Source organism: Vombatus ursinus, unplaced genomic scaffold, assembly GCF_900497805.2.
Source record: "Vombatus ursinus unplaced genomic scaffold, bare-nosed wombat genome assembly UNPS02014935.1, whole genome shotgun sequence".
Taxonomy (NCBI): Eukaryota; Metazoa; Chordata; class Mammalia; order Diprotodontia; family Vombatidae; genus Vombatus; species Vombatus ursinus.
In genome coordinates this window covers 6,820,945-6,846,992 of record NW_020954713.1, presented here as the reverse complement: position 1 = coordinate 6,846,992, position 26,048 = coordinate 6,820,945, and the positions used below count along the sequence as shown (strand labels likewise).

Below are 26,048 nucleotides of genomic sequence, written 5' to 3'. Positions count from 1 at the left end.
AAAAATAATAAACATTTTTCAGATCTGTGAAATAGACTTGAAAAGAGGTCTTTATAATCACAGAGTCTCAAGGTGGGAAGGGAATTTAAGGACATTTAGTCCAAAAAAAGAATCTTCACCATACCTTGAAGACCTCTAGTGAAGGGGAACTCACTACATCCCACGGCAGCCTATTTCATTTTTGGACAGCTCTAATTGTTAGGAAACTTTCCACTATATCAAGCCTAATTTTGCCTCTTTCTAATTTCCACCTTTTGCTTAGTTTTGCCCTTTGGAGCCAACCAATACAAGTCTAATCCTTTGTCCTCCTGGCAGCTCTTCAGAAACTTGAAGACAGCTATGTGTCTGCCTAAGACTTTTCTTTTTCAGGCTTATCCTGACCAGACACTATTCTATGTGGGAAATTGGAATTCACAGTGTTTTTGGAAGGCAGTATTTTCTAGGGCAAGGATCTTTTTCTCAGCTGTCTCCCATGCCTGGAATGCTCTCCTTTCTCATCTTCAACTGCTGCCTTCTTTGGCTTCCTTTAAGTCTCAACTAAAATTCCATTTTTTACAGGAAGCCTTTACCAACTCCTCTTAATTCTAGTGCCTTCCCTCTCTTAATTATTTCCTATTTTTCCTGTATATAACTTATTTCTACACTTTTGTTTGTTTGTTGTCTCCCTTACTAAATTGTAAGCTTCTTGGGGGAAGGGACTATTTTTTTTACTTTTTTTTGTTTCCCTAGCACTTAGTACCTTGCCTGTGCTGGCACACAGTAAGTGTTTAATAAATATTTATTGATTGACCAATTTCTAACGCAGAGAATCTTAACCTTTTGAGTATCCTGGACCCTTTTGTCAGTCTAGTGAAGACTTGGGGCCTCTTCTCAGAACAAAGGGTTTTGAATACATAAACTAAAATATATAGAATTTCAAAGGAAGCTAACTAGATTGAAATAGTTATAAAATCTATTTTCAAAAGTTATTGGACCTCAGGTTAACTCACTCTGTTCTAAAGTTTTGTCCCTATAAAAGCAGTAGAAGGTTGAAAAAATTAACTGGTTAACCAAGACCAAGGAAACAAAATTATTTAGGTATTTTGCATCAAATTGAAGCATAAGTAGTTTATTTTTGGTGGAATAATTAATTAGATTTTAATGATTATCTTTAGGGGCACCAAGGTAGCACTGGGGAAGTTAAGTGGTACAGTGAATAGAGCACCACACCTGGAGTCAAGAAGACCTGAGTTCAAACCCAACACAAGACACTTCCTAATTGTGTGATACTTGGCAAATCACTTAACCCTGTTTGCATCAGTTTCCTCATTTGCAAAATGAGAGGGAGAAGAAAAGGCAAACCACTCCAGTATCTTTGCCAAGAAAACCCCAAATGGAATCATGAAGAATTGAATAGGACTAAAATAACAACAACATTTAACTTTATTCTTAACTTTGCACAAGTTGCTCTATCATTTGCATAATTATATTGTTATTTTTAAATTACTGTTATCGTTGTCTTTCAGTTTCCCCTTTTTGATTTGCCCTGGGGCCCAGGGTCTCCTCCCCAAAGGACCCATGATTTCCTCTGGGTGGGGAATCTGTTCCCACTCAGAGACCCTCAACAAATCAGAAGAAAATAGATCTTCACCCTAAGACTTCTGAGACAAGTCCTAGGGACTCTAGGATCTTAGAGGCTTGCCCTAGGATCAGAATCTGAACTTACATTTTCCTAACTCTTCTTCAAAGTTGAAGGATTTACCATTAGTGCCTTAGCTGACCTTGATGTCATGTTTGTCCTCATGGAAGGTGTCTGACAACCTGGTTGAAAAGCATGGGAGGGGCAGCTAGGTGGGGCAGTGGATAAAGCACTGAACCTGAAGTCAGGAGGACCTGAGTTCAAATCTGACCTCAGACCAAGCACTTGACACTTAACTAGCTGTGTGACCCTGGGCAAGTCACTTAACCCCATTGCCTTAAAAAAAAAAAAGCATGGGAGCAAGCCCACAGCCTTGTTTCACTCCATTGGTGGCTGGGAAAGTGGGAGAACATTGTCCATTATCTAGAACCTGGGCAAGCATGCTGTAGCTGAGGTTGATGCACGCATTGCCAGAGCTAGCTCAGTGTTTGGGAGGCTCCAAAGGAAAGTGTGAGAGAGAAGAGATATTAGACTGCCTACCCCACTGAAGGTCTGCAGAGCCGTTGTGTTGACCTCTTTGTTGTATGCCTGTATAACCCGTTCTGTATATCAGTGGCATACTGGAAATTGAATCGCTTCCATTTGAATTGTGTTGGGACGATTCTGAAGATCACCCGGCAGGATAAGGTACCAGACACTGAGATCCTTTCTCGAACTACACTGTCAAGCACTCAAACTCTACTGCAGAGAGAGCAACTCCGATGGCCTAGCCATCTTGCTCGAACGCCAAATGTATGCTTGCCAAAAGACTATTTTATGGAGAACTCACACAGGGCAAACCCTCACATGGTGGTCAGAAAAATTGATACAAGGATACCCTCAAGGTCTCTCTTAAGAACTTTGGATTGCCCAGCATGACGTACCCACATCAGAAAAGGATGCTGTGCTCTTTGAGCAAAGCAGAATTGAAGTAGCACGGAAGAAATGTGAGATGTGCATATTTAGAGAATCCACCCTAAGTGTTCACATGGACTATTTGTGCCTGACCTGTGGAAGAGAATTCTGAGCTCGTATTCTCTTGATCAGTCACAGTCAGACACACTGTAACTCGACTCTAACAAAGGGAGGTCATTTTGGTCCTCTTTGAGAATGAAGGACAACTAACTCTTCCAATAATAATAACTAGCATTTATAGAAGCGCTTTACTATTGACAAAACACTTTGAACCAGTGGTGTCAAACTCAATCAGAAATGAGGCCACTAAACCATACAAAAGGATCCCTGTGGGCTGGGGATTGACATAGAAAGCCACATATTAACATTATCTATGTTCTATTGTATTTTTTCTTTATTTTATTAAATATTACCCAGTTACATTTTTATCTGGTTCTGCCACACTCTGGAATGTTGTGGTATGCATGTTTGGCACTTAGGTCTTAATCCTACATCTAGGGCTGGAAGGGACCTCAGAGAACATTTCATTAACGATCATTTTACAGATAAGGAAACTTGAAAGCCAGAAAAACTGGGTTGTCTTGCTTAGTTACAAGCAAGGTATAAAAGATAGTTACAACAGGCAGGATTTGAAGTCAAGTCTTCCTAAACTCAGAACTCAGCACTTTCTCCACTATGGTCTCTAACGATGATAGCCTTTATTTTTAAAGTGTTGTAAAGTATTAAAGCGCTCTATAGTATGATAGCTCTAGGGCTGAAAGAGACCTTTGAGGTCACTCAGAGAACTCGAAACTAAGCCCCAGGAAAATGAGATGATTTGCAACAACGCACCCAGGTCTTCTAACTCCATAGAGTTGTATCATGCATTATTTCAGTGAATCTTTACAATGACCCATGTGGGGTACGTGCTGTTGTTATCACCATTTTACAGGTGAGAAAATGAAGGCATGCAGAAGTTAAGTGACTTGTCCAGGGTCACACAGCTAATCAGTGTCAGAGATAGGATTTATACCCATGTTCTCTTAATTCTGAGTCCAGAGCTTTTTCTACTATGCCGTGCTGCTTGGGTCACAAGTCCCAAATAGGAATCTGAGCCTCTGAAAATTCTGCCTCAGGACTTACTGGCAGCATGACCTTAGGCAAATCACTGAATTTCTCAGCCTCAGTTTCCCCATCTGCAAAATGGAGATAATAAAAACACCTACCCTTCCAGGGTTATTGTGAGGGTCAAATGAGATAATATGTATAAAGTGCTTGAAAAACTTAACATGCTATATAAATGCTAGTTATTAGTGTTGTTTTTCAGCCCCTGTCAACTGTGAGTGTTAAGGGGGCCTTTGGTTCACTGAATCTTTAGTACTGTTCACGTGCTCATGAGGCAGCCCATCGCCCAGTCAAGTGGCAGATCCCTGAAACAGTTAGCAGCCTTGATTGCTGATTTAGAAGCAGTCCAATGATAGATAACCCATCTTCCCTGGAATTTTTAGTGAGGCTCTAAGTATTTATGGGAGAAGAGAAAGATCGGTAATGAAGTCTAACAGCTGGAAAGTGCTAGGAGTTCGTTAAACTCTCTTCCTCTAGTATTCACTAAATATTTTAGGACTAGAGATGAGCAGAGGTCTCTTGGCTATTCTACCAATTCAATTCCAATGAAAATTGTTTTCTCCACCTCTTTAAAAAGTATTACAAATTTGCTGCTTTTTTCAGCGTAAAGCAAAGGATGGGGGGAAAAAAGATCCCAAGTGAAACTTGGGTTTACTCAGCTGGGAGGATTCTAATGAATCTCTGCCCGTCTGTCTTTGTGTATCTGTCTCCATCTTTGTCTCTGTCTCTCTCTGGCTGTTTCTTTCTGTGCATCTCTGTCTCTTTTTCTCTCTGTCTTTCTAAATCTGCTGGTCTATCATTCTCTTTCTCCCCCTTCTCTGTCTCTCCCCATCCCACTCTTTTAATCTCAATCTCCTACTCTGTTTATTTCTCTTCCTGTCCTCCCTCTTTTTGTCTGTCTTTCTGTCTGTCTGTCTTAGCTAAAATAGTATCTGATCTGTGGGCTTCTTAGTGTGATCATTAAAGCCTGGGATATTGCTGGAATCTGTGGGTGCTGAGCTGGAGTAATTGAATCAATGATGGATTGCCGCAGTGTGATGGAAATGTACCTTTGATTCAGAACAGAGCTTCCCCCCACCTTAAAACAAAACAACAAAAACCACACGATTGTGGTGCTGGTGAAGAAAGTCAGGCAAATCCAGTGGGTGCTTTCAGCTTTTAAGGAATCCAGGGCACTGTCAGCTGCCTCCCTCCACCTCCTGCTCCAGCAGAATTGGCAAGAAAGGAGCATTCCACAGACACTAGAGAAATAACAAATAGAAAATAAATAAGTTGGGGGGTAAGCCCAACATCCGGGATACTATAGAAAAGTCTGAGGGGCCTCTGAGGGACTCTTCCTCCCCACCCCAGCCTGCAACGTCCCTGGGCCTGAAGACAAATGTACCTTAAAAGCAGATCAGGGGCCCATTTAGAAACCAAAGGCATCAGCTGGGTCCCTCCCCTCTCTAAATCACAAACTACAGAGTAAACAAAGCCATTTTTAGTGAGGCAGACGCCCTGTCAAGTGGTTCGTTTGCAAAGCACAAACTGCCAAGTACTTCACAGCCCCTAAGGGTAAAATGTACCCAGTAATTCCTAAAATGTGATTAGAACCAGAGTCAGAGAACTGGAAGGGTCTTCTGGAGGTCATCTCATCCATCCCCCTGTCTCTAAGCCAAGCTGTCCCCTCACCCTTTCCCAACTCACCATGAGAATCCCAGCATCTTAGAATTGGAAGGAATCTCAAAGGCTTCTCTGGTCCAACAGGTATCAGAACCATATTCTCCTCTACCATATCCACAACTAATCGTTATCTGTTTTTTTCCTTGAAGGTGTCCACTCACTATTTCCCAAAGCATCCCATTCCATTTATACACAACCAGCCAAAGGATCATAGTTCTAGAGCTGGGAGAGATCTTGGAGACCATCTACTCTAACTCCCCCATTTTACAGATGAAGAAACTGAGGCCCAGGGAGGTTGTGATGTGCCTAAGTTCACATCAGTTGGGTCTGTGGAATTAGAATCCAAGTGCCCTAACTCTGGAGCCAGTATTATTTCTATTATGCTACTCTCTCAGTAGGAAATTTTTCCTTATGTCTGATGAAACCGTCTCTACAATTTTCATCCATTGTCCCATAGTCCCTGAGTCATGAGAACAAATCTAATGCTTTAAAAAAAAGTTTTTTTTAACGCCCTCCTTCATTTTATAGCACAGTTTTTCCCCATTGATTTCCTCCCTCCAACAGACCCCCCCCCCCATAACAAATAAGGGCAGTCAAACCAAATTAATGCTTTGGCCACGTTTGAAAATATTTACCTAGTTCTGCCCTGAATAGCACACAATCTCTCTCTGCTGAAGGAGAGGCAGCATGCTCTGCCATCAGTCACTGGAAATTTTGATCAGTTACTGCGTTGGTTAGCCTTCTGAAATATTGCAGTGTTGTCTTCTTCTGTGATTTCTTTCTTTCTTTTTTGTGCGAGGCAATCGGGGTTAAGTGACTTGCCCAGGGTCACACAGCTAGCGAATATCATGTGTGTGAGGTCACATTTGAACTCAGATCTTCCTGATTCCAGGGCAGGTACTCTATCCACTGCGCCATCTAGCTGCCCCTTTATTATGATTTCAAGGTCATTGTGTGAATCATACTCCTCGTTCTACTGAGTTCCCACTGCATCAGTTCATACAAATCATCTAAAGTTTCTCTGAAGTCTTCATATTTGATTCCCTCCCTCTTTCACGTGACAGCCCTTCAAAGATTAGAAGGCACCTATCATGTCTCCCCTGAGTCTTTTCTTCTGTAGGCTAAATGCCTTCAGTTTCTTCAGTTTATCATCCTGTGATGTGATCTCAAGGGCATTTTTCGTCCTTCCTGCCCTGCTTTGATTGCTTAGCAATGTTCTTTCTACAATTAAGGGATCATAATATTACAGATGTGCTTTGATTGGTGGAGAGATCAACAAATCCATCACCTCCTTAGTCCTGGGTACTCTGCCTCTTTCTTGATTTTGAAAAGCCTCGGATTTTGTTATCTTTTTTTGGCCGCTGCATCACATTGTTGACTCATATGAAGCTTGTGGCTCACTCAATCCTCTCGTAGTTCTTTCTCAGAACTGCTATCTATACATACCTCTTCCATCTTGGGTAACACCTAAAGAGTCCAGTAAGATCCCATGTCTAATTCAGTTGAGTCAAATTCAACAATCAGTAATTGGGCCCCTTCATGGAGGCTTTACACCCCAGATTTAGAGCCAGAAGTGACCGCAGAAACCATCTGGTCCAATTCCCTCATTTTATAGGTGAGGATACTGCGGTCCATAGAGGTTAAGTGATTTCTTAAGGTTACATTAATAATTGTTGATTCTTCATTTTGAGGAGGACCAATGTGACATCACCTGTGATGTCTTGATTTTTGAGAGAATTGGATTTAAGTGAGGCAGAGTTGCACAGAGTATGGTCAGCCTCACTCTCTCTTCTAGAGTCAAACAAGTCCAGTGGCAAGATAAAAGTTAAGATGACTGGTGATGGCCCAGGATGCAGTGGATGACCTTGGGGTCTTTGATGTCTGACTGAGCTCTAAGTGTCCAGCATCATCTGCTTCAAGCCTTTTGGAACAACTTGTTCTCCACCATCCTTTATGGCGGTAAAAGTCTTAACATGCTTGGGGTAGACATATCTCTAACTCACTGATGAATCTGAGGCCCATTGGTTACCCTCAACCTGGTTTAGCCCATCTGCTGAGGCAGGTTTACCAGGGTGTGACTGATGTGCATGCTGCAGCTTCTTGGAGCCACAGGTGAGAGCTGGGGGTACAGGTGGACACCAAAGGTGGATGAGTCACTCTGAAAGGGGCTCTGCAGCCCTCACACCAGAGGTGCTAGTCCTCCTGGAACACCCCCTACACCCTACATAGCTAGTAAGTGGACAAGGAAAGACTCGAACTTATATCTTCTGACTTCAGGTCCAGCATTCTTTCCCATCTCTCCAAGCTGCTCTCCCATGTGCAAGGCACCATGCTAGCCACTGGAAATACAAAGACAAAAATGAATAGTCCCTGCCTTCAAGGAGCTTACATTCCTACAAAAAATCTACAAAGTAGCTGCAAGGTAATTTCAGGGAGGTGAGGGAAGGCTAACAGGCTTCAGACAGTGGGGCTATAATAATGGACCTTTGTAGGTCACTGGAATGCCATTGAGCATTACGTTTCATGGTAATACCAACTCTCATTTCTATGGGACTTTAAGATTTATAAGATGCTTCCTCACAACACTTTCATATAGATTCTAAATGATAGAATCTAAGAATTGAAAGAAACCTTAATGTACAAAAGGAATCCCTATTATCATACACATGGCAAATACTTATTCAATCTTTGCTCAAAGATCTCCAGGGAAGGGGAGGCAGCTAGGTGGTGCAGTGGAATGAAGTCCATTCCACTCCTGAACTCCATTGGGCATGGAGTCAGGAAGGATGTTGGGGCTGTCCAAGGGAGGGTGCCTCAAATGGTGATGGGTCTCCACTTCATGTCCCATGAGGACTAATGTTGAACTTGGCTAGGACTCAAGGTGATATAGGATAGGTCTCGAAGTATTTGAAAGGCAGTAGGAAGAGAGATTTAATTTTTTCTGCCTGTCCCCAGAAGGCAGAACTAGGCACAGTGGGTGGAAATTATACAGACAGATATAAGCTTAAGGTGAGAAAAAACAAAATTCGATAACAATTAGAGCTATCCTAAAGTAGACTGATCTACCTCTGGAAGTAGTGTGTTCTCTCTCCATAGAGGTTTTCACCAAAGGCTCAATGAACATTCATTCACTCATTCAATTAATCATCTAGCTATGGCTGGTCATGTAGGTTGTTGAGTAGATATAGTTTGAACCAGTTGACCTCTGAGGTCCCTTCCTACTCAGATTCTGTGATTCTGGGAAGCTTTATCCTCAAGCAGATGAGGGCGGGTTTTGGCTGAGGGATGAGAGATCTTTAGTTTTAAGTCACCTGGAGAATTTCTGAAGACATAAAAGCATGGAATGATGTTTGCCTTGTAGCTGACCGAATCTCCCATCACAATGTTTCCTGGATGATTTGCTAATTGCTCATTCCGGTGATGAAGTGGGGACGATGACAGATGACAGTTACTTAGTGTCTTGCTGTTTATTAAGGTCCCTTCTGTCCCATCTGTTGTGTGTCCCCTCTTTCTTTCTCATCTGCAGGTTTGGCATGTTGTCTGCCTTATTAGACTTTGAGCTCCTTTTTTTTAAACCTTTCTTTGTATCTCCAGAGCTGAGCATATGGTGTGTTTGGCACATGGTGCCAGGTTGGCAATTAATAAATGTTTAATGATTGACTCACTGAAAGTGGAAACTTGCTACCGTGGATGTCAAATCTCACCTTATGCTCACACTGAGTGACCTTGGGGGTGGGACACACTAACCAGAGCTGGCATTTATATCTGATTGAAATTTTGCAGAGTACTTTGTATACATTATTATATTTGACCCTTCTGGCAATGACCTTGGCTGGTACAGTGAGTGCTGCAGATTATCACTGTGTCCACTTGACAGATGAGCAAACTGAGACTCTGTTGTCTGGAGGCAGGATTCAGACTCCAAATCCAGCATTCTATGTGCTCTACCAGCTTGTCTCTCTCCTTGAGGCGATGACTGAATGCCTGAGTGGTGCAGGTGTTGCCCTTTGAGTTCCCTGACTGTCGCAGATGGTTAGTTTTAAGGTGGCTCAGATGAATGGAAGCCAGAATTCATTGCCTTTTAGCCTGACAGGTCAGTAGTGTGTGAGAGATGCCAATCAGGACAAAACTAGCAATGGAGACAACTGGACATTTGCCAAGGTAGTCTGTGAGGTGGATATAGAATTATGGGATTGTAGAAATACAGTTGGGAAGAAGGACTTCTGAAGCCATCTGAAGTTCAAGTTCTCCTCCCATTTTACAAATGAGGAAACTGAGTCCCACTGTGATTTAAGCCACCTGCCCAAGGTTATACAGGTAGTTCCCCTCAGAGGCAGAATTTGAACCCATTTCTTCTGACTCTTTCTACTATACCATGCTGCTTATCTTTCTCCAAGGGGAAGGTAAGAAAGAGAATTGTTTGAACTCTGGGAAACTTTGATCCTGGGAATTCTGCCCCTGATAAAAAAGCATAGTCTAAGTTTCCCAGAATTTCTTCTCTTCTTGTGCTTAGCATACTAAGTAGCCGTTGTACCACCCCCTACTCCCTCAGTGGAGTGACATCAGCCATGTTTATGAGAAGCAGTGTGGGGAAGCGGGAGTGCCACTGGGATTGGAGCCAGAAGACCTGGTTAAAGTCAGTGCCATAACTAGGGTGAGGCAACAGGGTCTTTATCCCAGAGTGCTTATATTTTTAAAGAGCTTTGGAAGCACTTGATGGTCATAGAAACAACTGAACTCAGCACTCGTTAGCACAGATAATTAGTTACTACCAGAAGTTATCAAATGGTGAGTTTATAGTTCAGACGCTTCCTAGCTTTAGGATTGAAAAGAATTTTTTGGGGGGTGAGGTGGGGGCAGGTCCTGAGTGCATTGTAGTGGAAACAATATTTGGCTTGGAGTCAGAAAGACCTGGGTACAGATCCAGCCTTTGATATTTACAGCTGTGTGATGCTGGGTGAGTTATTTCACTTTCCTGACCTCTTTTCCTCATCTGTCAAATGAGAATGTTCAGAGCACCTGCCTCACAAAGTTGTTGAGAGGAACAAATGAGATTATGCACCACAAGCACTTTGCCAGCCTGGAAGATTGTTTTTATTCATAGATCTAGAACTGGAAGGGACCTGAGAGGTTATTTATTGTACAGATGAGGAAACTGAGGAGCACAGACATTGTCAGTGATTTTTTTCCTCTTCTGATCCTCAATGTATTCATTTATAAAAGGGGGTGGTAGTGGAAATGATAAGTATCTCCCACCTCCAGGCCTTTGCTCTGACTGCCCCTTCCACTCCCCACTCTCCATGCCTGGAATTCACTTCATCCTCCCCTTTGCCTATCAGGATCCTTTACTTCCTCCAAGGCTCAGCTCAGGTACCTTCTCCTCCATGAAGTCTTCCCTGATTGCCTGTTTGTCCCCTTTGCCCTCCCCTCCCCTACTTCTGTGCTCCCTCTCTTGTACTTACTTATCTATGTACCTGTTGAACCCCCATAGTAGCATGTAAGCTCATTGAGGGCAAGGCTTATTTTTATTAAAAAACAAAACAAAACTTTGTATCCCTAAGTACTAGGTGGCACAGTGGATGGAGTACTGGAACTGGAATCAGGAAGAGTCATTTTCCTGAGTTCAAATCCAACCTCAGACACTTTCTAGCTGTGTGACCCTGGGCAAGCACTTCACCCTGTTTGCCTCAGTTTCCTTATCTGTAAAATGAGCTGGAGAAGGAAATGGCAAGGCATTCCAGTATCTTTGCCAAAAAAACCTCCAAAACATGTCACAAATAATGGGAAACAACTGAAAAAATGACTGAATAAGAACAGTAACAACAAAATCCCTACTACATTATAGTTTTAGAGAGCTGTCTAAAGCACTGAGAGATTAAGGGATTTGTGGGTATGTGTTAGAGGCAGGACTTGAAACCCAGGTCTTCCTGGCTCTAAAGCCTACTCCTCCCTCTCTCTCTCTCTCTCTCTCTCTCTGTGTCTCTCTCTCTCTCCTTCTCTTTCTCTCTCTCTCTCCTTCCCTCCCTCTGTCTCTGTCTCTCTGTCTGTCTCTCTCTGTCTCTCTTACAATGTCTGCCATCTTGTACATAGTAGTTGCTTAATAAATACTTTTTGCACTGAATCCATTTGGTATAGAATTTCACACCCTGCTGTTCTGGAGATGAGGGTAATAAATATTATTTGATGATAACTTTATAACTGAACAAAAGAAGGAGAGAGATTGAGAAAAGCCCATGATGGGCAGGGGGCATCTGGCTGGGGGTAGGGGAAGTGTCCTGAGCGTGGAGTCCATTCGCTTCTCTGGAGGGAAAATCCTGCTCTGCTTTTCCCTCCCTTCTTTCCTTCTGCTGTTTTTCTTCCCCTTGAGAGTCAGTAGGGGGAACTGAAAACTTGCTGAAAAGTCCCACCATGGTGGGTGGTGGAGTTGGTGGGGTAGGTGGTGGGAGGGGAGTGGGTATAAATGAGCTCTCCCATGGGTTGGGTAGCAGCTGTGGAGAGAGCTAAAGGTCACTAACTCACACAGCATCGAAGGCTGGAAGCAGTTTTGCCACATCGAAGCTTACAGGGAAAGAGTATGTAACCCGACTCCAGTCTCATAGTGAGGATGAAAGATGGGTTCTTGGAGCCAGTGGGATGACACTTTCTCACTTTTGGGAAGGAAGGAATACTCCAATGAGATAATGAACGTAAAGCCCTCTGCCAGCTTGAAAAATGTTGTGTAGATAAATATCAACTATGTTGTCTCCTTCATAGAATGTAAGCTCTTTGAGGGCAGGCACAGTTCACTTGTATCTTTGCATTTTTTCTTGGCACATAGGAGTAGGTATTTATGGGCAGCTGGGTGGAGCCATAATGCCTAGGGCATTGGACCTGGAGTCAGAAAGATTCATCTTCCCAAGTGCAAATCCAGACTCAGAGACTTAGTAGCTGTGTGACCCTGGGTGAGTCACTTAACCCTGTTTGCCTCAGTTTCCTCATCTGTAAAGTGATCTGGAGAAGGAAATGGCAAACCTGTCCAGTATCTTTGCCAAGAAAACCTCAAATAAGGTCTCAAAGAGTCAGACACGACTGAAATGACTCAACAACAATTAGTGTTTTATTAATGCTTTCAATTTATTAATTGAATCAACCATTTATTAACGCTTGTTGACTGTCACAAGATCAAAGTTCACTGATAAGGTCTGTGATTTGCTTTAGGTTTTATCTTGGTTGATCCCCAAAATTATCCTGGGAAGTAGGCAATATTATTACCCTGTTCCCCACCCGTCCCCCCCCCCCATTTTACAGAAGAGGAAGCTGAGACACAGAGAGGTTCCTTGACTAAGAAGTGTTTAAGGTAGGATTTGAATGCAGGTCTTCCTGACTCTAGGTCTACAGAGCTCTATCCATTATGTCATCATCTAGCTGCCCTCCATAGATCAAGCACCTGAAGAGATCTCGGAGGCCATCTAGTTCCTATCCAAACCCCTTATTTTTCAGATGAGGAAACAGAGGCTCATAGTGATTAAGTGGCTTGCTCAAACTCACTCAAGCTCCACAAAGGTGGAATTTCAACCCAGATCCTCTGACTGCAGAGCCAGTTCTCTTTCCATCGTATCCTACTGACTTCTAGGAACTTACGGAGTTGAAAATATAACCAATGTCTTCCCGAGCCTAGCAGAGAGAGGGCTCTTTCCCCAATGGCTAATACCATTGGGGAACTTACTTTGGGAAAGTGAGGCACAGATGAGCTAAGGGGCTTGTTCTAGGTCTTCTCATAAATAACATCCAGGATACCTGGCACTTTCCTAGGTGCTTTGAATTGTGAGATGTAAGAGCTAATAATAATAGGTTTGGAAAGAAAGCTCAGAAGTAGAATTCCCTGAGCTGGCAAAGGGTTAAGTACCACGCTGCAGCCAACACTTCGGTCAGTGAAGGATGCATGAGTTTGGTGGTCTTTTCCCCTCTGAGTATCACCTTATTTCTTTCTTCAGCCAAACAAAACTTTCAGTTAAATAGATTTTCCTGTTTGCTTTAAGTTGAAATATTTATTAATATTTATGCTGGCTTGAGTGAGCTAGCTGGGGGGTAGGGTGCCTCCTCCCTTCTCCCCCTCCAATATTGTGCTCTCTGGTCTGTTTTCTGAACCCAAGAGACTTTAAACATTTTCAATTGTTCTTAACAGACTGGTGTTAGGACCCAGCGAGGAGACAGCAGCAACAAGATATAAATAGAGAAACAGAATGGGACAAAGTTTGAGGAGAGAACATGACATCACTCAGACTTTCTCTCCACCCAACGAGATCTGGGATGGAGGTGCAAACATGAGCCAGACAGGGAAGGACTTAGCAAATCACTTCAATTCTACTCCTCTGGAGAAAGCCGGAGCAACTCTGTGAAAAAAGTTGTCTTAAGAAATTTCTTCCCTCTATTCCCTCCTCTTTAAAGAGTAACTCAGAACCACAACTGAATAGACAGGGTGCTCCTGAACACTGCAGAGGAGACAAGAGATCGCATGCTGAATGAGAGAGACCTCTTCTTGGCGCCGAGCACAGGAAGATTTTTGGGATTGTTTCTGGGGAACTGTGCATTTTGGAATTGGATTGATTCTTCCCACATTCCTCAGCTGTTCTAGTCATGGTAAAGCAGTTATCGATTCCTGAAAGTTGTTGAATTCTGAAAACACCCATCCAATGCCTCCGGACAACCAACGGGGACCGGGAGAACTTCGGAAATGAATTTTCTGAACCTGTATGAAGATGCCCTTTTCACAAGGAAGTGAGAATTAACATTTTTTTTCCTTAAAGAAAGAAACAAACTTGGGTTTCTGCAACCCACCTCTCTGGAATCTGGCTTGACTCTTTTTTTTTCAAACTTTTGGGAAGAACACCATGAGGAAGCTGCTGTTTCTTTTCTGTTGGTATTCGTGGATACTTTTTTTGTTTTTGGAAAAGCAGGTAATTTCCAAAAGGGTGAGAGTATGGAGGGTGGGGTGGGGCTTCTCCAGAATTTTACCAAGACTTCTTTATTATCTTTTGTCCTCTGTCCTACCATACAATACAATCTTTTTTTTTTTTTTTTTTTTGGTGTGCGTTTGCAGGCATCTGGAAATTATCCACCAGCACAAGGACATCCAGGTGAGAGACAATCTTTATCACTCAACCCTCCAAACTTCTGCAGGATGGTCCCTAAAAGCCCCAGAAATCCATGGTTGTTAATGCCCAGATGGATTGGGGAATGTTGGGACCACCAGCCTCCCTCTCATCTTCTTTCTCTGGTGTCCTGCTGCTTCGTGTCTGAGCCTGCCTCTAGTGCCTCTGTTTTGTGCTTTGCTCTTCACTTCAGATCCTTTGACTGGGGGCTCGCTTTGTGTATAGGACTTTCTCCTGTGTCCTGTCATATGAAATCTTGTGACTGAGGGGCCAGTTTACTCAGCATGTTTTTCCTCGCTGAATGTTCCTCCGCTGTTTTCCATGTGCTGTTCTTTAAGCTCGTGTGTGTGTGTGTGTGTGTGTGTGTGTAAATCAGACTCCACGCATATACACATTCATGATGTCAATCACGAGCTTCACAGTGCTTTCGATACGATTTTGAACAGTTCAAATCTGGCTGGTCTTCCTGGGATTTTTTAACTTCCTATGTGTTGGTGTGCAAAGGTGAGTAATAGTAAACGAGAAACTGAAAGTTTTGTGTTGATTATACACTTCTAGCTCAGCTGTAGTCCACAATTTCTCTTTGGTCGATTGGCTTACCTTAATTAATGGAACATGGAACAGGTCTTGCTGCTGTTGGCAGAGGAGGGTGGCAGTGGCCCCCTCAAGAAGGAAAGATAATCGTAGGTAGGACTCAGAGCCTAGAGTCTGAAGGCAAAGGATGCAGGTTCAAATCCTGGCTATGCTGTTCAATTCCTCCTTATGACCTTGGCCAAATAACTTCCCTTTCTCTGGTCTTGTTTCTTCATTTGTAAAATGAGTTGGTTGGATTTAGATGAACTCTGAGGTCCATTTCAGCTCTGAATCTATGACTGAGGCAATTTAGGGAGCTTACAAAGACCTGAATTCAAACAAAGCATCAGAAAATTGCTAGCTGTATAACCTTGGGCAAGCCACTTAACCTTTGCCAATATAGCCCCTATGTAACTGTATAAGACCATAAGGTTAACTTGCTTTAGTTTCCTCAACTGTAAAAAAAAGGAGATAGTGATAGCACCTACATCACAGGGTTGTTGTGAGGATTAATGAGATAATATTTATAAAGCATTTAGCACAGGGCCTGACACATAATGAGTGCTATATAAATGCAAATTATTATCCTATGAGTATAAAATTAACACAGTGGATAGAGCATTGGCTGGAGTCAGGAAGACTCATCTTCATGAGTTCAAATTTGTCCTCAGACACTTACTAGATGTGTGACCCTGGACAAGTCACTTAACCCTTTTTACCTCAGTTTCCTTATCTGTAAAATGAGCTGGAGAAGGAAAGGCAAACCTGTCCTGTATCTTTGCCAAGAAAGTCCCAAATGTGGTCACGAAGAGTCAGATACAACTGAACAAAATATATGATTATATTAACATAATATATGATTATATCATGTTATATTACTATATTAATGTTATGTTATCATGTCATATATTGTATCATATGATATGCTACATATTATATTATATTACCAAGGTATGTTTTCACATAAATTTACTATGGGTTGATGGGAGCCTACATAGGTAAGTGTGACAACCATTTTGAGGTATTGGAGAGAAGGCTTGATTTGGAGCCAGACAACCTGGGTCCAAATCCCAACTCTTCTACTTATTAGCCATGTGACCACATGCTCCCCTCTCTTATCTTGGTTTCCTCATTGGCAAAGTGAGGGGAGTTGGATAACACAGTCTCCTTTGATCCTATGACCTCTCTGTATCTGACAGAGGAGGCACGGCAGAGTAGATAGATAGCCAGCTTTAGAATCAGGAAGGCTGGGGTTCAATTCTGACCCCAGAGCTGTGTGACCCTGGGCAAGTCACTTAACCTATCAATAGCCCCTATGTAACTGTATAAGACCATAAGTTGTAGAGAGAGCTTCCTCAATGGGAACTCCCCAAAGCAAAGAAATCAAAGACTCAGTTCTGTCCCATGACCTTGCTGAGCCTTGGTTTCCATATAAATACATATATGTATACATATACATACACACATGTATGTGTACCTCTCTATCTTATCTATTTATCTATCTATCTATCTATCTACCGATATCATGATGATGCCACAGGGTTGCTATGAAGCCTCCATAATATAATGAATTTAAAGCGCTATATGCAGGTGTACCTATGTACTACTGGGCAAGTTACTTAGTTTTGTTGAGCTTCAGTGTCCTCCCCTGTAAAAGGGGGTGGTTGGACTGTGTTGCTTCAGCCTTTAGGGAGCAATGATACCATCTGCTCATGCATCATGGTCCTAATGTTGAGGAGAGCTCTTTGGGAAGCTCCGCTCCTTGTGTCCACCTTCAACCTGTCTTCTAAGGGAACAAGCTTTTAATGACCAACCCAAAGATATGAGCTCCTTCTCCTGTTCCTTTCCCTCGCCCCCTTTCTCAGTATTTTCTCTCAGATATCTGAGTTCACAATCTTCAGAGGTTCCCCCAGTGCCTAGCACAACGCTTGGCACGTAGTAGGTATTTGAAAAATTCTTGTCCATCGATTAAATGATTGAGCTGGGGGCAACTCCTCAGGTGTCATGGACACAGTTGTTAGCCACTGAACCTGTGAATTTTAAACACAGTTCTGGGGTGCTGCGTGAGGAGGGAGCTTCCGCTACCTTGATTCACTTTTCTTGACAACAGAGGTAGAGAAACTCTCATAATTTTTGAGGTCACATTTCTCTTTTTTTCCAGTGCTTCTTAGATCCATAAGAGGCTTTTTGGATGGTTTCAAAATTTCCAGGGTACTGATAGGCACCGTGCTTTATCAGATAGAAACAACGTCGCTTAGCACCCAAATAAGCAAGAATGAATGAGTAGGAGCTAGGAAGTTATCAAGTAGTGAATCTTCCCTCCAGTGGCCCCATCCCTCTGCCCAGCCGTACCCTCTTCCCCAGGGGTGGCCTCCCCAGCAGTGGCCTTGGTGTCTGGTGAAGGGAGTGGGCGGTCTTTGTTTCCTCCTTTCCCCTCCCCACTTCTTTACCTCATGGCCTTATATCCTGAGGTTTGAGGTCTTTCCCCTCCCAAGTGATTTTGTTTTAAAAAGTTGATTTTAAAGTGCCTTCCCTGTTACTTTCCTGAAAGGCACAATTTGTGGTAATTGCCCCGGGTGCTAGAATTACTAGTTATGGTTTGACTTAGATCCTTTCTTCTTTCCCAAGAGGGTATGGCATTAACTTTCTTATGTTCTCTCTCTTTAAAAAAAAAACGTAAGTCAGGGGCAGCTAGATGGTGCTTTGGATAGAGCACTGGCTCTGCATTCAGGAAGACCTGAGTTCAAATCTGACCTCAAACACTTGACACTTACTAGCTGTGTGACCCTGGGCAAGTCATTTCACCCCCATTGCCTCAGGGAAAAAAAGTACATCCATGCCTTTTAAATGAAATATTGCCTTCATCTCTCACTACCCTTACTTCAGTAAGTCCCTCTCTAATAGCATATGAATCATATGTTACTTAGAAATTTACCAGTCCTGTAGTTCTGGGCAAGTCATTTCACTTCTCTAGTTCTTCGTTTCTTCATCTGTAAAATGAAAGGGGCTACACCCATTGACCTCTAGGGTCCCTTCTGTGATCCTGTGACTTGTCTATTTCTTTCCTAGTTTCCCTCAAAGCCACCTCCTACATGAAGCCTTCCCTGATTTTCTGAGTTGCCAATCTTCTCCTTTCATAGCCTTGTAATTGTTCCAAATCTTTTCTGTATATGTATATTTTGTATATTCTTATATGTGTGTGTGTTATCTCCTTGCGGGTAGGGGTTGCTTCACACCTGCCATTACATCCCAAGCACAGTGGTTGCTGCCTTATTAGTGCTTAATGATTGATTATCTCACCTCATAGAATGATTCTTAAGGATAGGGGCTGTTTTATTTTTGTCTTTATACCCCCTGAGGACAGTGTAGCACTTAGTAGGTGCTTTATAACTGCTTGCTGATTGATTGAGGAGGACATATATTTTATCATTTGTCTTTTGGAACCGACATAGGCCATTTCATTGATCTGTTTTCAGAGGGCTTTTAGTTCTGTTTTTCTTAGAATTGTAGTCATTGTAAATATCCTGTTCTCTTGGTATGTGTCAGTTCATATGAGTCGTTCTATGCTTCTCTTGAATGCTTCAAGTTTGTTTTTTTCTCATGGCGTAATAATATTCTGTGTTATTCATGGACATGGGCAGCTAGGTGGCACAGTGATTAGAGCACTGGGGCTAGAATCAGGAAGAGTCATCTTTCTGAGTTCAAATCCAGCCTCAGACTCTTCCTAGCTGTGTGACCCTGGGCAAGTCACTTTACCCTGTTTGCCTCAGTTTCCTCATCTGTAAAATGAGCTGGAGATGGAACTAGCAAACCATTCCAGTATCTCTGCCAAGAAAACCCCAAATGGAGTCATAGAGTTGGATGTAACTAAAACAACTGACAATAAATTCATAGACCATAATTTGTTCAGCCATTCTGTAATCAATGGTTCTAGCTTTGTTTCCAGTTGTTGACCACTGGAAAAAAATGCTGCTGTAAGTATTTTGGTATAAATGGAACCTTCCCACTGCCTTTGATCTTCTGAGGGTGAAGTTCTTGTGGTGTGATTGCTGAGTCAAAGGTTAGCCATTTTTATGTTGGGTAAAGTGTTCTTCATGTTAGACTGGGCTATGAGAGTTTATTGAATAGGGGAATGACATGGACAGATCTCTGTGTTAGGGAAATCACTTTGGATTGGAGGATGGATTGCAGTGGGGAGAGCCTTGAGGCAGAAAGTCCCACAAGCAATGATTATTGCACTAATCTAGGTGTAAGATGATAAGGGCCTGTACCAGGGTGGTGGCGGTGCCAGTGGAGAGAAGGGGGCGTATAGGAGAGATGTTGCAAAGGTAGAAAGGTTAAGATGTCACAACAGATTGGTCATGCGGGATGAGGGAGAGTTAGGAGACAAAGATGGAAATGAAGTCAGCCTGCATGACTTGGAGAATGATGGTGCCTTTGACAGTAATGGGAAGATTGGGAGGGGGGAAAGATAATGAGTTCTGTGTTTGACATATTGAGCTTGAGATGCCTATGAGATGTCCAGTTTGAGATGTTCAAAAGGCAGTTGGTGCTGTTGGACTTGCGTTCAGGAGGGAGATTAGGGCTGGATATATATCAATGATCAATAAGCATTTATTAAATACTTACTACGTGCCAGCACCTAGGCACTGTGCTAGGCTTTGGTAGTACAAAGTACAAATAAAAAGATAAAATGATGCCTGCTTATAATTCTACATTCTAAGCATATCTCAAAAATACCTTAAAAATACATATGTGTAAGCAAATAAAAGTGTATATAAATTGGGGCAGCTAGGTGGTGCAGTGGACAGAGCATCCAGCCCTGGAGTTCAAATCTGGCCTCAGACACTTATTAGCTGTGTGACCCGGGGCAAGTCACTTAACTCCTGTTGCTGCCCCCCTAAGTGTATATAAATCATAAAATTTATAAATATATACAAATATTTATATATAATATAAATATATATAAATAAATCATATAAAATTAATAAATACACACACATTAAATGTACCCAAAGTAGTTAAATTCAAGTGAGCTAGAGAGGGAGGACACCAGCAGTTGGGGGGGAAGGAAGAAGGACTTTGTGCAGAAAATGGCCCTTGGGCTGCAGCTTAAAGGTAAGAGATCTTATGAGGTAAAGGGAATCATCTACATAGAGATGATCATTGAATCCCTGGGAGCAGATAAGGTCACCAAGAGAGTGAGTGTTGAGGAAGAGAAGAGGAAGGCCCAGGGACTAGACAGTGGACCACATCCAGGGTTACAGGGTGTGGCTTGGAGGAAGATCCATCCAAGGAGACTGAGAAGGACCAATCAGACAGGTAGGAGGAGAACTAGGAGACAACACTATTTAATGTCAGCCTATCTACCTTCCTTAGCTGTTGGTTGCTTGACAGTCTGGGAGGTTACTAAGGTAGTCTCTGGATTTTCGCCAGTCAGAGGAGAAGTAAACTATCTCTAATTCCCTAGTCACTGAGGAAACACACACACACACACACACACACACACACACACACACACACACAGATGATGGGGAAAAGCCATAAATAATATGCTAGTAGAACTTATCTTACTGGGGCCTGCTTTCCAGGGCTGGGCATGTCAACCCTGTAGTGGTGCTTCTTAGCACCTCTTTATGGTTAAGATTTCATTTCTTATTTAATTTGCCAGATTATCCTTTTATTTCGTTTATCATCTCCTCCCCCTCCCCTCACCCCTTTCACTGGCTTTTCCCCACATTTCTGTGTGTACAGGATGCACTTCTTGTTCTCTCACTGGCACGGTTTGAAGCTCTAGGGGGTGATCGATGATAAGGCATGGCCCTGGGAAGGGTGACCATGGTAGCCCTCCCTGGCACCACGTTCCCAGAGCCCTCTGACATTTCTCACAGCATGACAGGTTTGCTGGGCCTTTCTTGGCTCTGCTTCAGGTATTCAAAGCACAACCCTCAGTGAGAGTGCCAGGGGAGAGGACAACCATAGGATACCACTTCTCATGTGAATCTACCACATTTCCTTACAAACCTACAGAGGGAGGCAGTTTTCATAATAAATGGAGGCAGTTCTTGACAGTTGGATCCCCATCGAGGGAGCCTTGCACAGTTCTAAAATATGTTTATGAGCTGTAAGTCTGAAGGTACAACCCTAGATTTGCTCCATTGGGGCATAATAGAAATCAATAGAAAAAAAATGGAATGTAACTATTGCTTTACCATTTGGTATCTTGGAGAGATATGGGATAATAGTAACAACAGAAACCAACATTTTTATAGGCTTTAAGATGTACAAATGATCCTATTTGATCTTCACAAAACCCCTGAGAGGCAAGGGGCATTTTACCTCCTACCTTTTACAGCTGGAGAAACCAAGGCTCACATAACTAGTAAGTGTCTGAGGCAGGACCCATACACAGGATTTCCCACCTCCAATCCAGCAGTCTATTAATTACACCTCAGAGTCCAACACCAGTCATCTTGACCTATGTCTTTCCACTGGACTCTAATAACTCTAGAAGAGGCTGATGATTTGCATAGCTCTGCCTCACTTAAATCCAATTCACTTGCAAGTCAAGACATCACCCTTCTGATGTCATTGGTCCTCTTTGAGAATGAAGGACAAAAATCAACATCAACGACATTATGCTTCACTGCCTCTAACAATTGATATTTATATCATACTTTTTTTGTTGACAAACAAGAGTCCATTTCTCACAAGCCCTTGGAGTAGATAGTGCAAGGATTAACTCCATGTTTCAGAGATGCGGAAACCGAGGTTCCAAGAAATTAAATGACTTGTCCAAGGTCACACAACAAATAAGTGACAAAGCCAAGACTTGAACCCAGGTTCTTCTGAATGCAGTGCTCGAGACCTCAACACCAACTCTCATTTTCAATGTGTGAATGAGAGTTTTGTAAATAGTTAGACTTGGGAAAACACAGCAAAACAAAAAAGCAGGGATATCCTCATATTCTAATGTTTGTGCTTTCCCCACCTACCGCAATTCTTTACATACAAAGGGCATTTAATAAGTGTGTGTTCAATGAATGAATAATACAAGGAACATTCTCTGATCACAAGAACCTCCCTTTAGGAAAGGATGCCTACTTCTCACTAGCTTTCAGTGGTATCTGCTAGGTGGTGCCATAGTGCACAGAGAATAGGTCTCAGATACTTCCTAGCCGTATGTCCCTGGGCAAGTGACTTACCCTCTGTTTGCCTCGGTTTCTCATCTGTAAAATGGGGATAATAATAGCATCTACCTCTCAGGGTTTTTGTGAGGACAAAATAACATAATAATTGTGAAGCACTTAGCACAGTGCCTGGCATATAGTAAGCACTATAAATGTTAGTTCTTCTTGTTGTTGTTATTATTATTATAGTTAACTTTCCCCTGATTGCTTAAGTTCAAGTTTGGGGTTTAAACGGTCTGTCTCCTAGTCAAGATCCCACTGTGTCAGGATATTTGTTTCTTAATGATTTTCCAGAAGAGCAGAGGATATTCAAGACGGGATGAAGGTTATGTGAATTCCTCAGAATTAGGATTAGAAATGGAATTAGATCTAATTAAACATAATTTCATCTACAAATATAGAGTCTATGATTTCATGATGGAGGCAACCAGAATGGTTGAGGGCCTCCGGTTAATGCCAAATGCATATGGGCTAAAGTAAATAGGAATGCTTTACCTGGAGAAGAGATTTGGGGTGAACATAGTAATTGTCTTTGAGTTCTTCTGTGGAATAGGGATTAGATTTGTTCTATTTAGCCTCAGGGACAGTAACAATGGAGGGGAAGCTAGGATTTGCACCCAACTCATTTGACTCCAAATCCAATGCTTTTCTCCACTATACTTTTTTCTTCTTGAAAACTAAGGTTAGTGAGCACAAAAGATGAACTCTCGAAATCTGCCAAACCTTCTGCATTTGCCCTTCTCTGCCAAGACAAGCAAAAATGCTTTGTCTGTGGTAGGCGCCCAGTCAATAAATATTTATTGTTTTGATTTCAAGTTTAGATGAACAATGTCTTGTTTCTGTTTTGAGATGGCTATATATGTCACAATATGATTGTGACTATATCTGTGCAGTGCTGAGGAAAGTCAGTCAGTCAGTCAGTCAGTCAGCATTGATTATATGTCTGCCATGTGCCAGGCACTGTGCTGAGTGCTAGGGATAAAAATCTGGTCCTGGTCCTCAAGGTTCTCACATTCCAATGAGAGGGACAGCATGCAAATCTCTCTCTCTTTCTCTCTCTCTATTTCTGTCTCTGTCTCTTTCTCTGTCTCCTTTCTACCTATCAATATTATAAACTATATCTTTTATACGATATCTATTTATCTATCCATTGATCCATCTCTCTCTCTTTCTCTCTCTGTGTCTCTGTCTCGGTTTCTCCTCTCTACCTATCACTGCTATATACTATGTCTATATTTTATACTATATCTATCCATCTTTCTCCTCTCTACCTATCAATGCTCTATTTTCTATACTATATCTACATTTTATACTACATTTATCTATCCGTCTCTCTCTCTTCTATCAATACTATATGCTATACCTATCTATATTATATACTATATCTATCCATCTCTCTCCTCTCTACCTATCAATACTAAACTTTCTATACTATATACTATACCTATTTATATTTTATACTACATCTATTTATCTATCCATCTCTCTCTTCTCTCTATCAAGATACATTGATATATATCTATATTATATACTATATCTATCCATCTTGCATTCTTTCTTCCCTACCTATCAATACTATATCTTCTATACTATGTACTATATCTATCTATATTACATTATAACTATTCATCCATCCATCTGTCTCTCTCTGTCTGTCTGTCTGTCTCTCTCTATCTATCCCAGATATGTGCTGTGTAAATGGAAGGTGATCTCAGAAGGAAGTCACTGGAGGGGAAAGTGGTGGGATTGGGGTAAGAGACATTGGGAAAGACTTCCTCCTGAAAGTGAGATTTCTCCTTAATCTTGAAGAAAACCAGGAGTCAGAAGTGAGGCAGAGTGAGCATTCCAGGCAGGGGAGATAGCCAATGCAAATGTGTGGAGGTGGGACACAGAGTGTTGTGTATAAAGAGCAGGAAACAGGCCAGTGTAGCTTGATTATGAGTATGGGGCTGGGACTAAAGAGGGAGAAGTTTGAAAAGTTAGGATGAGATCCATCTGTGAAGAGCTTTAAAAGCAAAACAGAGGATTTTATATTTGATCCAGGAGGTGATTGAGCTGGCATTTTGGTAATGGTCCAGCTAAAATGATCAATCTGGGCAATTCTAGTGCCCAAATAGATATTTTTATCCTGAATTATTTAGTCTGCCAGTTGACGTTGGCGTAACCGACTAGATTATTGTCAGATTCCCATTTCCCTAGAAGGAAGGAAACAAACATTTATTAAGTGTTGACTACGTACCAGTCCCTGTACTCAGTGTCTTATAAACATCATTTCATTTGATCCTCACAATAACTTTGGGAAGTAGGTGATATTACTTTCCCCATTTTACAGTTGAGAAAACTGAGGCAGACAGAGGTTAAATGATTTGCCCAGGGTCACGCAGATAGTGACTGTCTGACAAAAGATTCGAACTCAGGTCTTCCTGACTCCAGGCTCCTTCCTGGCTACCTCTAGACAACTTCCCTAGAGATGTTTGGAAGCTGAAATTGCCTTATGGGATGGTAATGGGATAAGATCACTGACACTGGAACCAAAGGACCTGGGTTCAAATCCCATCTCTGTTGCTTATTTCCTGAGTTACCTTGAGAAAGTCACTTGACCTTCCTGAGCCTCAGTTTCCTCATCTGTAAATGAGGGAGTTTGAAATAGATTTCCTCTGAGGTCCCTTCCAGCTCTTTTGAAGAGGGCTTCTTGCTAGTTTCTTGCTAACTAAGGTTATAAGGAATTATAAAAGCAGCCTTGAAATGGCTATTAGACATTACATGTTGCGTGGTACAGTGGGAAAAAAATCACTGGATTTGGCATTGGAGGGCCTGGGTTCAAATCCTGCCTCCAATGCTGTGGGGCATCTGGTACTTGACAAGCTTAGCTGAGGATTCAAACACCAAAAATGAAGCAGACCTGCCCTCTAAGAACTTATACTCTCTTGGGAGATATAACATGAATTTCTAGAAATGCCTGGAAAAATATCAGATAAAGCATTTGATAATGAATGGACTTTATGATTTTGGGAGGTCCCTCATTCATGGGCAGAGGGTGAGTCTGAGATGACTCGTTCAGTTTGAATCACAGGAGGTATTGACTAAGTCATCAGAGATCACATTTTTCTGGTTGAGAAACATGTCCTTTTGCAGATAACTTTTTCTATGAAGAAGAAAAACAAACCTGAAAAACAAAACCCCTTTTCGCTGGATAACCGCTGGCTGGCCTGGGTATGGAATGAACAGCTGACTTCCATCCAGTTCCAAGAGGGCAGGGACTCCAGCTCCCACTGAATGAGGCTCCAGGTCTGAGAAGAAGAGGCCAAATATGGTGAAGACAGCAAAAGCTCAGTGCTGGAAGAGGTTAGCTAGGAATGACTAAGTCACATCCCCTGGTTGGGCCTCAGTTTCCTCATCTGCAAAATGAAGCAAAGGGAAGGAGAATAAGCATTTGCCGAGTATCTACTACTTTCCAGACACTGTACTGAGAGCTTTACAAATATTATCCTGTTTGATCCTCACAACCACCTTAGGAGACAGGTGCTGTTGTTATCCCCATTTTATAGCTGAGGAAACTGAGGCAGACAGCAGTTAAGAATCATGCATCTAGGGGTTGGACTACACGTAGGCTCTTAACTTTTTCTGTCCTGGACCACTTTGTAAATCTGATGAAGCCTATCACCATTTCACAGATGAATGTTTTAAAACACATAAAATAAAATCCATAGGATTACAAAAGAAGCCAATTAGATTTAAATACAGTCTGTGTCTTTCTCTCTTTCTGTCTCCTCTCTCTCATTCTCTCTCTCTTCTCCTCTCCTCTCCTCTCCTCTC

At 42.2% G+C, this 26,048-nt stretch overlaps 1 protein-coding gene across 2 annotated transcripts in view; it reads left to right on the top strand.

Annotated features, from left to right (window-relative positions):
- The first annotated feature begins 13,591 nt into the window (after nucleotides 1-13,591).
- ADGRD1 (adhesion G protein-coupled receptor D1) overlaps nucleotides 13,592-26,048 on the top strand; it is a 473,701-nt gene continuing 461,244 nt past the window's right edge. For both annotated transcript variants that reach the window (XM_027844234.1, XM_027844233.1), the window contains exons 1-2: nucleotides 13,592-14,274; nucleotides 14,418-14,454. In XM_027844234.1, coding sequence (XP_027700035.1) covers nucleotides 14,209-14,274; nucleotides 14,418-14,454 — 103 coding nt within the window. In that variant the 5' untranslated portion in view covers nucleotides 13,592-14,208. The remainder of the gene's footprint in view (nucleotides 14,275-14,417; nucleotides 14,455-26,048) is intronic.